The 12,982-nt window shown below is 41.2% G+C and overlaps 1 protein-coding gene across 1 annotated transcript; it reads right to left on the reverse strand.

Moving 5' to 3' along the window:
* Positions 1 to 89: 89 nt before the first annotated feature.
* Positions 90 to 7,290, reverse strand: casq2 (calsequestrin 2). Its single transcript, XM_054786390.1, has 11 exons — positions 6,685 to 7,290; positions 4,237 to 4,321; positions 4,056 to 4,156; positions 3,863 to 3,974; positions 1,595 to 1,668; positions 1,397 to 1,527; positions 926 to 971; positions 784 to 838; positions 562 to 662; positions 422 to 496; positions 90 to 281 (listed from the first exon to the last, which is right to left on the reverse strand). The coding sequence occupies exons 1-11, from the start codon at positions 6,919 to 6,921 to the stop codon at positions 90 to 92; spliced, it is 1,209 nt and encodes a 402-aa protein (XP_054642365.1). The 5' UTR covers positions 6,922 to 7,290.
* Positions 7,291 to 12,982: the final 5,692 nt, after the last annotated feature.

Genomic DNA, 12,982 nt, shown 5'->3' on the forward strand with positions numbered 1-12,982 from the left:
AAAATACATGTATGTTCATTAAATGCACGTATTTTCAGTCTTCACATATTCAGTACGGTGATGGATTCGCTGTATGTTCAAGTTGCTGATTACTCATCGTCATCATCATCGTCGTCGTCGTCATCGTCAGCGTCATCATCGTCTTCGTCGTCGTCGTCGTCGTCCTCATCGTCATCTTCTGTGTTGATTTTCCCAGACAGCACGTCTTCGATCCAGTCCTCCAGCTCCTGGGCTGAGGGCAGATCCTCCTCATCATCCATCAGCATCCACACGCTGTCGGCCTGCGCACACGCACACACACACACACACACACACACACACACACACACACACAGGTCAGAGAGTGCTACAAAAAGCCTTGACAAGGACACACACACACACACACACACACACACATACACATAATATCAGATGGACTCACATCTGTAACGTTGACCACACCAATCTGCGGCCTGAACAGATCCACCTTGAAGGTCTTCTCCCAGTAGGGAATCAACTAAAATAAGTATTTAGGCGGTTAAACTGATCCTGAGTTTGAGTCTAAAATGTGTGACCTCTCACCAGGGGGAAGTCATCTGGGTCGATCCATACAATGCTGAGCTCAGGAAGGTGCGTATTATCCCGGGCCACCTCCTTCAGGATCTCCAGGAACTCAAAACCATCTGAAAAGAAGCACAAACGTATGACATTTACATGTACAGTACATTAAACCAAGTGTATTGCACAACACAGCATAAACAGAACCAATGTTGACAGCAAAACAGGGAACAAGGGCTTACTTACCTGGATCCTCCTCCTCTGCAAAAGCCACAATGTGGATGCCTTCGATGTCATCCTCCTGAAAAGCAACCAGAGATGTCAACCCATGTGAGAACATGGGAGAAATAGGAAATTCTCCAAAGTTGTTGCTTCCATGCAGGCCTACCCAGGTTTCAAACATGTCCTCCGCACGCAGCTTTCTCAAGGTCGGCCTGATGACACACAAAAAACAAACAGTGTGAGCTGCACAACAACACAAGTTAACTAACTTATCACTACTTGATGTTTGTGTGATGCTGTCGTACATTTAACATACAGTATATATGTACTAATACATGTTATATCATATACGTAGTATTATTCTGACAAATGATAGTTATAATTCCAATTAAAACTGGGAATATTCTGAATAATTCCAAATAAGAGGATTCAGACAAAAAAGTAATAAATAAAAAATAAAAAGCAACTAAAATCATACAACAAAGACAAGTTTATCATTTTCTATACTGCTTGTATAGATTGTAACTTAAATAGCAGTTTATTTTTCTCTATTTTTTGTTACTTTTTTACATTTTCTTTTTAACTGTTGTGATCAGAATTATAGTTTTTAAAAATGTAAAAATGAATGATTGTTTACCGTCTGTGTTCACTTATGAACTGGACCAGGTCTTCCTCGGAGTGAGGTTTTCCTGGGACGGTGACGGGCTCCTCCATGAAGGGCTCGTAGAAGTCCACCTCGTTCAACTTCAGGGTCAGCTCTTTGGCCACCTGAAGTGAAAGAAAAAATACTTCAGCGACGTGACGGCAGCAATGAAATGCTTATGTGCCCACTCACAGATTTGTCGAAGGTGGCAAAGAACTTAATGTAGGGCTGAAACTGCTCTGCGGCCTCCTTAAAGGCATCGTAGTCTGAGGGGACAGAAAGGCACACGAGAATGTTATCTCACAAGCCTCCTCCATCACACTTGTGCTTTCCAAGGCTGACATTTGCACGTCGGCGGGCGGAAATAGCTGAACTTTGTGCAGCGCTTATTGCTCCCACAGATGGTCAGCTGCAGGTCAAGGATGCAACCGTGCAGCCTGGGGCAGAAAGAGAGAAAGAGAGAGAGAGAGAGAGAGAGAGAGAGCAGCTGCTTGGACAAGCGGGATAAAAATGGAGCTGTAAATCCGTGGAGATGAGGCGGCAAAAATGCACTCATGAGGGAGCGCTGCTGGCCCTTTAATGGAAAGGCAAATATTGTAGACAGCGAGGCACCCTGGTAGCAATGCTTGTTATTAACAATGCTCCTGTTCCTGCTCCTGTCTAAATGCTAATTCAGCACAGTGTATGTTTTACATTTCATACAGAGTAGTGCATCTAGTGATATTCATATGCACACAGAAACGTCCGTACATGACGACGACATTTCTGGAGCCTAAAAACGCAAACGTGTGAAAACTTGTGTCCAAGTGGACATTTTAAAAAACAATAGCGCTATTGCTCCTGTCTAAATGCTAATGAATTCCAGTGCATGTTTTATATTTCATACAGAGTAGTGTTTCTAGTGATATTCATATGTAGACAGAAACATCCGTGCATGACAAGGGCATTTCCAGAGTGTCCAAGTGGACATTTGTCAGCCCAGTGTATGTTTCACGCATAATGCAGAGTAGCGTTTTTAGTGATACTCAAACGTACAAATGAAATTGCATGCATGTCGACGGCAGTCGACGGCACACAACTGAAAACGAGTGTCAAAGTAGATGTTTTCCAGTACAATCAATGCTACTTCAGTCCTGCAATGTTTTATACTTAACACAGAGTAGTATTTGTAGTCAGAACAGTGGTGTACACATGAACTAATCCATAGATATAGTGCTGTTTTTAGAGCAGTATCTTTGGTGTGTGTGGATTCTTTTTCCCCTCCTCTCTTTTCAGGCAAAACTAGTGATATTAAAGTATATAAATAAACTTGTCCCACAGGTTTTTCATTACAAGCAGGCTACTGTCTAAAAGCTAATTCATTCCAGTGTATGTTTTACATGTACGTAATACCCAACGAGTGTATCTAGTGAGATTCACCTTTACAAATAAACTAATCCACTGTTTTAAGGGTTGTATCCTTGTTGTGTGTGTGTGTGTGTGTGTGTGTGTGTGTGTGTTTGTGTGAATTCCTAACCTCAACCACACTTTTGGGGCTGTTTACCGTCTGTTGTTGACTTGACGACAGTGTTTCCGAAGTTTAAAAGTGCAAACGTTTAAAGGTCCCCTATTTTTAATGATGTTCTGACAGTAATATGTGTCCCTAGAGCCTGTTTCTGATCACCGAGCGTGATAAAAATAGATTCTCCCCCTCACTTGTTAGCTCTGCTTTTGAAAGAAGAGGCGCTCAAACGCTCGCTTTTGAAGTTGTGGGTTTTCGTTACGCCATGAAGGAAAAACCTCCTTCCTTGTGGAAATGATACCTCCTCTGACGCACTCTGAGCCAGATGATCATCGTGTATACATCCAAAACTTCACCGAGGACAGCTTTGTTATTGAAAAAAAAAAAAAGCAGGCTTCGCTACACAGCTTAAAATAAAGCATGGTGCTCTGCTAAGTATCCGTCAGCCAGCTACAGACGTGGAAGGTGTAAGTTTGATCATTTTGTTTCTCTCCAGCAAATAGCCTAACCTAGCATGATGTTGCTGTTAAAATGTGTGTGTAATGTTAGCAGTGTAACCCACATAGCTATGCTAGTGTTGCTAGCATTCGCGTCCTCCTGTCCCACCCCTTCATGTTACGTTGTCGTATGTGGCATCTACTACGTTGGAGAAGCGCAGAGTTTGTGTATATGCTGGATAAAGTTTTACAACAGCGCTTCTTGTCCATTAGCATCAGCAGCTCATTAGCATTAAAGCTACAGACACACAAAACACCGTGTTCCCAGGAGAGCTTACGAAATTGTTTGAACTGCCTCTACACTATTGTTGGACTGCGGAGATTTATTTAAAACCTTTAAACACTGGTCTCAAAGTAGAAGTTGTTCTTTTCAGTAGCATTCCTGTTCCTGCCTGAAAATGGTAAAAGCGTAGGACTGGCGCTAGTTGCTGCATAAATTTGGCAATGAAGTCTTTCACTCACGCTCAGAGTCCTCGCCCTTGAAGTAACCTATGACCCGGATGTCCTCCTCCATCCTGTCAAAGGCCCTTAACTCCAGAGCGTTGTCAATTACCTCCACCGGCTCTTCCAATAACTGGACAGACGGGTATGTCATGTGTCATTTTTGGGTTCCATTAAAAAAAATGGTCTTTTACTCTTGAGTGTGTCTACTCACGTCCAACAAAAACTCCACCAGGGTGTTTGCTGAGAGCCAGCCGTCAAACTCGATCACCCGATCAGCCTTGAAAACATACACGCTGCCTTCCTCCTCCAGGCCTGCCATGGGAGCGGATGACACGGCATTGCATCACATTGAAGTGCTCTTATGGTGCTTGATGCTGTAAGGCATTGCTCACCTAGTTTCTTTGACACCTTTGCATCTTTGTGGGAGTCCACCATTCCAAAGCCGATGTCTTTCTCCTCCATGACCTGAGCTACAAGCTGCAGACGAAACAACGAAGAAGAGAGATTGTGCGTCCGATTCATCGGAAAACGTCATTTATGGGTTTCTGAGTATGCCTCTTTTGGAGGATTTCAGGGAGGCACTTAGTGGAATAGATGAAAGAAAAGATAGGTGGAAAAAGATTTTGGAAAGTATAAATCCCAAATTTGACCACCCTGGGGGATACGGAGACACAGTTACATAATTACCCCGATTGTCTTGTTCTAAAATAACTACAGCGTCTGTATTAGTCCAGCAGTTGTTGTAACATAAATAACCCTACTCTCTGACAAGGTGCCTTATACAGTATTTATATCATAATATGCTGTTTTAAATAGAGTACAGTCCAGCTGATTGATGGCCATCTACACCAGGGGTGTACAAACTTTCTCCACAAAGGGCCACATAGTAAAAATGAAAGGATGCTTTGATATGTTGTAAAGTAACACATGTAGATATGCTAAGAAGTTACACATAGTTCAAGAAAAAAATGCATGCCAGCTTTGAGAGCTTTTAGGTGAAAAAGGCCGTTATTAGTATGAACTTGGGTCTGCTCTTTTTTCCCATTTTTGATGTTGTCTTTTTTTTTCTTTTTTCCCAAATATTTCAAGTCTCTTCTCAAATAATCTCATAATATTAGGACTTTATTCCCATCATATTTTTACTTTTATATACGGTTATACGGTGAGAACTTCTTCTCCAACCTAATTTTCCCCAAATGTTCCCACTTTATTTTGTTTTGTTTGTTTCTCATAATGTTATGTTTGTTGTTTTGTTGGGATATTTCAACTCTATGCTGCTAAAATGACATAATATTACGAGTGACTCATATTTTATTCTCGTAAAATTGAGGCTTTTTTCTCACTCGAATACAACTTTTTTCTCTCAGTATTTTGACTTTTTTCTCCTAAAATTACAGCTGTTTTTTTCTCCATTTCTTTTGTTGTTGTCGTCTTTTTAATTTCCAACTATTTAAACTTTCTTCTTGTAAATTTTCTTCTCGTAATTATGACTTTATTCCCATAATATGTTGACTTTATTCTGGTAGCACTGCAACTTTTTCCGTAACCCAGTTTTTCAAATATTGCAACTTTATTCATTGTTTTGTTTGTTTTTAATAATATTACAACTTTTAAAAAATTATGTTTCTTTAATATTTCAACTTTATGCTACCAAAATGATGTTATATTTCCTCTTAATATTCTAATGTTGTTCTTGTAAAATTATGACTTTTTCTTGTTAGATTAAAACTTTTTATTGTTAATATTTTTACTTTGTTCTTGTAAAGTTACTGCCGATTTTTCCACTTTTGATATATATATATATTTATATATATACACACATACACATTTTGGACACCCATACTCTACAGCATTGTACCACATAGGGCTAATTATTAGACTACAAGGTAAGTATTTGTACTCTAACGTGGACCGAAATGCAGCTAAAAGGTCATTTTACAAGTCAATATTAATTATAATGCATGGTTTAAAGACATTGTGTAGCAAAGCGGTGAAGTCCACAGTGAAATAACTCATGTCAGGAGTGCACTGGCATTAGAGGTCAGTACTGTACTGTACGTAACATGAGATGCGCTGGGCACATTGTTTCCTAGTGTGTGATTCAAAAACACACTTGTATCATATATCCCTCATGCTTCATGACTTTGAATGGGAAAGAAGATCATGCATTGTCACACAGTGAAATTAGCGTTGAAAATTTAGCTGAGAAGGCATCTCTACACGCTCAGTGGGTGAAGGTGCAACGCAATGAAATTAAGTAAAATAAAAAAAATAATAAACAGTGAGGTAAAGGTAATATAATAAAAAGTAATATAGAAAGCAATATAATCAAATATATGTCAAACAGTGTATGGTTTGATAGGATTATTGCTAAACATTTTAGTGTATTTACCTGAAAATTTAAAAAGTAAAAAAAAAAAAATAGATTATTAGTATCAAATTGTGATTAGATTCGCAGCATGCCACCTAGCGGCCAATTTGGACATTGCATTAAAACTGACGCTCCCTCCGGAATGCGGTCTTCAGGCGTCAGCGGACAGTTCGGCAGTTTCAACATCCATCATAGCCAACAACTGGGCCTGTGTCTCTGTAGACATCAAGAAACCTACTGGTTGGCTTTCCAAAGTAAACAGGGAAGGCTTTTAATGAATGGTAGTGAGGAACAACATGCATCCACGCCTCACTGGATGTAACTGGGCCGCTGTGACCTTGGAGAGCTGCTTAAATGGCTCCTTAATGTGCATAGCATGAAAGGTCTGCATTGTCTATTTAAGTGTCAGTCCCCCCACAAGGCTGATCCTCCCACCTGGATCTGCACATGTTCCGATCACGCTTCCTACCTCCAGCACCAACTCGGTCATCTGGTGTTGTTTTTGCTGCTCCTTGTTGTCCGCCACGGGTTCGTGGTAGAACAGGCAGAGCATGCCGTACTGCTTCAAGGCTTTTTTGTAGTTCTTGTCATTGATGTCGAGAACGCGGTCTTTCCCGTCATACTGCGGGAACTCCAAGCCCTTCTCGGCCGGGGCTAGGGGTACGAGGCTGAGGCACGGGAGCAGGAGCAACCACAGGGAGAACATGGTGCTTCGCTACAAGCTCCCAAACGTCCACAAAAGTTGGGTTTCGATTCACAGTGGACGCAAAGGTCACACAGGCCCTGGGAAAGGTTACAGTGGAAATCCGGCAGAATCGGAGCGACAAAGTCTGTCAGCGGCGGCACTCAAGCATCCCGAGTTGTCTCCAGAAATACGACTTTTCCGTGCATCCTTTTTTTTGTACCCTCGCTGTGTTTGCTCCTTCACGCCTCACCAGAGGAGAAAGAGGCTTTGAGCGCGGGGAGGAAACCATACATAGCAGCGCTCCACCTCCAGTCGTACATGCACGGCTGCCCATTTTTAGGAGAGCAGTTGTTTGAGGGCTAAAAATAAACTTCCAAGTGAGAAAGAGAGGGGGCGACTCACGGTGCTGGATCAACTGTGATGTCGGGGTTGAGGTTTCGGGGGTGTTCAGTTATTCTGGGAAGGACCAAAAACAATGTGGATGTGTGATTTAGCGCTTTGAGAAGATAACGGCGGAGTAGTTTAGGTGGCAACAGGTGCATGCAAAGGACAACTCTAATAAGGCATGCGATGCCTCAAACAGTTGCACATCTTTTTCTGAGCGTGACTTGGGTTTTGTCAGGAACCGTCCAAAAATGGTCTGGATTCAGACATCTTGTTAGAGGTGAAATGCTCTTCAGTCACAACAAGCCTACACGTAACTCTTTTTGAAGGCAAATAAATGAAATATTTATGGCCAACAGATCATGCTTTTCACTTCCTGAAGACAAAAGTGAAGGCATAAAGGCCACAAAAAAGCAGCAGGTGACGACCTGGCAAAGTAGGAGAATCAAGATTTCGTTACGTGCATACCAGCTCCAGACTACAGGAAAGGATTTTCCCAGTATTTCCCAGTCCTGTATTCAAAATGATGGTTGTGATAAGACGGCTGGATGATATCGTTTATATAAACAACAACGGTGAAGGCAGCAAGACCCACAAATAAGCAGCTGTTCAAGCATCTCCAGGGAGGAAATAAATGAAACATTCTTCAATGGAATGAACACTAAGCATACAATGAATGCAACTCAAGACTTCATGAAGGCAAACAATGGACGATTCTTCAATGGACTCAACCTAAACATACCCTGTAATCAGCTCAGTACTTTTTGAAGGCAAAGACATCGAATATTCTTAAATGAAATTAACCGAAACATAATTTCAAAGTAGCTCAAGGCTTTATGAATGGCAAAAAATGGACTATTCTTCAAAGGATTGAACCTAAACATCACATGGACTCAACTCAAGACTTTTTGAAGGCAAAGACGTAGAATATTCTTGAATGGAATGAAACTAAACATTCTTTGAAAGCAACTCGAGACTTTATGAAGACAAAAAATGGACTATTCTTCAAAGGACTACATAAACGTACCATGAAATCAACTCAAGACTTTCTGAAGGCAAAGATGCAGAATATTCTTTAATGGAATGAAGCGAAACATACTTTAAAAGCAGCTCAGGAATTTAGGAAGGCAGAAAATGGACGATTCTTCAGTGGAATGAACCTAAACATACCATGAAAGCAGCTCAAGACTTTATGAAGGTAAATAAAGACAATATTCTTCATTGGAATGAGCCTAAACATACTGGACCATGAAAGCAACTCAATACTTTCTGAAGGGAAAGAAATGAAATATCTTTCAATGGCCAAGTCAGTGTGCTAATGTCAAGCCGATAGAAGAGGCTTTTAGAGACAAAACTGAAGGCAACAATATCCAAAAACAAGCATTGGTCAATGTAAACATACTGGGAACAAAATTCAAGAGTTTTTGAAGGCAAACAAATGCAATATTCTGGTCAAAAAATGTCTTTGTGCTGATCTGGAGCCAAAAGAGCATGTTTTTCACTTACTAAGGACTAAAGTGAAGGCAGCAATAGCCACAAACAAGCAGCAAGAGAAGGCCTGAAGGATTAATAAAGTATTGTATCACAATACTGGGTTATTATTTGTATGGACAATATGTATTTACAGCACAGCCATCCATCCATAATGGAAACTAACAGACAAACGGGACCATAATTGATGCTGATTTATTGGCCTTTTTTCCACTTAGTGGAACCAGAGCTCCCTAATAACATCAAATGGTTCTGTTTCAGTGCTCTGAAGTCACAGGAGGACAAGAAGAAGAAGCCCATCAGGTTGGAACTGTTTACCCCTGCTGGCCACAACATTAGGAACACCTGCACACTCTAATACAGCTCCGGTGAAAATATATCCAAATATGAAAGTAAATATCAAACATGTCATCCATCACTCCCACATGACCTCATGAAGGATCTCCTCAGTCTGGGTCACATCCAGCCAGCCGTCCCATTGCACCTCCCGTTGTCAACGTGATGACCCAAAACACTGCAAACAGGGGACAAGGGCGGTCAGGTTGAACCAATCATAACACACAGAGACATCTAGAAGGAATGATATTAATATTAGTATGTGACCATTCAAAATGAACAAACAAAACATGTAGTCAAAGTTCTGTTTTATTGATTTTTATTTTATTGTGGTAATATTAATTATCATTGTAAATCAATATAATGTGCTGTGTATCAGGAAATGTTTATATCAAAGCAACTGCATAAATACAAAAATATATATGAAAAAAATACACAATAAACTACGTCATGGGAAAAAATGATGTTTGTTTTTAAGCTGAGTGTAAACTTGCAAATCATTCCAATCAGCAAAGTGATATGTCTGTGCATAGATTCAATGAAATGGAATGTGCACTTCACAGATACATTCTTACTTCCTGCTGTGGCATACTGCTGACTTGTTGATGTACTTGTCGTTCTAAAATACGCCCACAGGGGGAGCACAAGACAAGGGAATGCTGACGTTTGACGACTATGTCTCATGTCTAGTTAAAGATGCAAATACATGACCTCATACTTTTGCGTGGGTTTCAGTAACATGTCAAGTCCAATTGTAAGGTTTTCGTGTGTGCTAATTCAAGGTGGGCTTTCGGTGTCAGCCGTATGAGCAGCGCCCCTGGGGTCGTCTGTGGAAGTGTGTTGGCCTGCTCAAGGACACTTCAGCATCTTTTCTGCTGTGTTTATGTTGCAGCTATACCGTAAGAGAGTCTTCATCATTATGGTTGGCAATGCAGTGCAACACGGGCGCAAAGGGGGGGGATGGGTTGTGTTGACTTTGAGAAACAGGAGAAAATGGAATAATATGAACAACGCGTGCAAACACAAAGCAACACATGCACACAGTAAAGTAAAGCTGAAGTGAAAATGGAAAATTCCACATCTTAAAGGAGTGGTGGCCGGCTGACCAAACCAGGAGGGAGAAAAAAAAGGGGCCAATAAAAACACAGCACTTGCAATTGAAACTAACTTGGCAAATGGTATTGTTGTTGTGGTGCTAACCCAATATGGCTGCTGCACTGGTGCCAACTAATCACAACTTTTCAACACAAATCAAAGTGAACCCTTTGGGGTCTTAGATCCTACCTATTTTTAACCTCAGGAATTTTGTTGTTGGCTCACACTGACAAAACCATGTTACAAAACAGTGACACCAGGGGACCTCTTTGGAATATTTGGAATAATTCTCCAAAAGACAGGAAAGCCTTTTACTTCACACAGTCACCACTGACTTTAAGCTTTGATTTGAATGACTGGCTAGCGTTCCCTTTTATGGTCTTTCACTTATATAGCACTTTTCCACCTCCAAGGCGCTCAAAGCACTTTGACACTGCTAACACATTTACCTACTGATGACGCAACATCAGGAGCAACTGGGGGTTCAGTATCAAGGCCAAGGACACTTCAACACAATCACGGGAGGATGGAGGATCGAATCCACAACCTTCAGGTCGGGAGACACTCTAGCACCTTTATATGACAAATACTCGACTTAAAGGGGATCTATTATGCTTTTCTTCTTTTCTGAACTATAAATGTTGTTGCACTGTTGTATTCTCGTGTTAAACGATGCCAGAGCATCAGATGATGAAGTTTGTGCATTTGGAAGTGAGACCTTAAAGCAGTTTTGGACGGTTCTGCATGCTGAGTTTTTTTTAAACATGGAGTTCCATTGACGTTCGCCCGCTCTGCTTCGCTCTGCTCACGGTGTTAGCACGTCCAGCAATGGCTCCCAGGAAATGTTTGTTCGAGTGTGCCTGAAGAGGCAAGCATCAGGCAGAAGTGGTTGGAGTTGCTGATTCCCGGCCAGAAAGAGAAAAATATGCTCATCTGTCAACGGCACTCTGGACTGTTTTGCGAACATGGGCCAATACGAAGCTGGACTACCCGACAAACTATTGCTGAAGTCCGAGGCCTTTCCAAAGTTACTTGGTCGTGTTGAAGAGTCAGAAGAGCAAGCTGTAAGTAAGAATGTATCAGTGTCCAAACTGTGTTTAGTTTGTGTAAGTAATCTGACAAAAGGGGTTCGGCAGCTGTCCGGAGGTCCTCGAAGTCCTCGTGCCAATGTGCTGAACGCAATGCACAGAGTGAATTCTCTTCCTGCCTCTTCGGAGGCGAGAGACGAGGAAAACAGACACGCGTGTACATGGCACTACATTGAGGGCCGGCAAAATTATCCAGTGCATTTTCAGTTGTGTGATTAATTAACGTATTTATTATCGTCCCAGGCCTAGTGCCCAAAAGACACTTTTTTTTCTGAACGAGAAATCTTGTCACATTTCAATCTTGTAAGATCTTGTGACACGGGATCTTGTGACACCCGTACTAACAAAAGGTCCAAACTTCAAAGGTGATGTCTTCATCATGGACAGAAAAAAGGGCTTCCGCCGCCGCAAATGCAAACAAGGACGTGGAAGAGAGCGGAGCTTTGCCCGATCAAACTGGAGGTCAACCGGCAGGTCACTACTCTACATTAAATATAAGACTCAAATGATAAAGCCACCTGGTTGTCCCGAATGCAGAGTCAGCGCCAGTGTGGCTTGACACACACTCACAAGTTGAGCTCAACAAACCAGGGGCGCTTTGTGACATAACAAGAAGGTTCAGAAAGGCAACAACACAATCCTCAAGGCAAAGCTGACATTTGCAAAAGAGCAGATGAACCCATCAAGCAGCGCCTGGGCTTGTGTGTGTGTTACATAAAAGCTACCGTGCACACTGACACGCTGTCATAACATGCATTAATGTGTTGCATTGGCACATCAGGCCTTTTCAATTCAAAGATTCAAGTCAAAGATCCTCTATATTTGCTGTATGTATACATGGGCCGTTAGTTGAACAACATCAGTCTACATGGTGTGTGTATACATTCAAAAATCAACACGACAGGAATTTGGAGAGAGTATACTCGGTTATATAAATGATGCAATAACCACTTTGTTCTCTTGTTTGTCCACCTGCTTATTTGTGAAGAGCAACCACAGCGTAGGAATGCAATGGTGGGAAACATGAATGGAATCATCCATTACTTACTTCACCTTAGGGGGTGGGAGAATTCCCTTGTACTTTTCCACACACGCTCCCGTGACCAGGCTCCCCCTCCTTCCTTGCGGTGGCGGGCGACTGTTATCTTTCACATCTGCAATCCCGATAAAGATGTTTAAATTACATTCAGTGTTGGCGTAAATGTAAGTGCAAGAATAAGTTCCCATATCATTCACTTAAAGTGATTTTACTTACATATGTTATTTGTTCCCCTCTTAAAAAATCAAATAAAATGTCCATATCAAATTGTATTTATGAAAATGAAGCTAAATGTGTTCCAACATGCTAAATAAACGCTCTTAACTGTTGTCTTAGCACGTGTCCCCCAAATTTGTACACCTCACAAAGTCTGTACCAATATTTTTGTTATTATAAACTCTAAACTTGTGGAATGTTTAGGACTGATTGTTTTATCATCTGTAGCAAGAACATTCAGGAACAATCTGACTAAAAATAGCAAAATGATGTGTACATTAAATAAATGATGGACCATTTATTCATACAGTAATACAATCTTTGTATTTTTCCACACTCATTTTTCCTTTAGCATATGCTAATTAAGCTAAAGGTCCATCATAGCCTGAAGGCTAATCAACTTCAATCACGTGTTTACGTCAAGATTAGTTTT

This window comes from Dunckerocampus dactyliophorus, chromosome 9, assembly GCF_027744805.1.
Source record: "Dunckerocampus dactyliophorus isolate RoL2022-P2 chromosome 9, RoL_Ddac_1.1, whole genome shotgun sequence".
In the NCBI taxonomy this organism is placed as follows: domain Eukaryota; kingdom Metazoa; phylum Chordata; class Actinopteri; order Syngnathiformes; family Syngnathidae; genus Dunckerocampus; species Dunckerocampus dactyliophorus.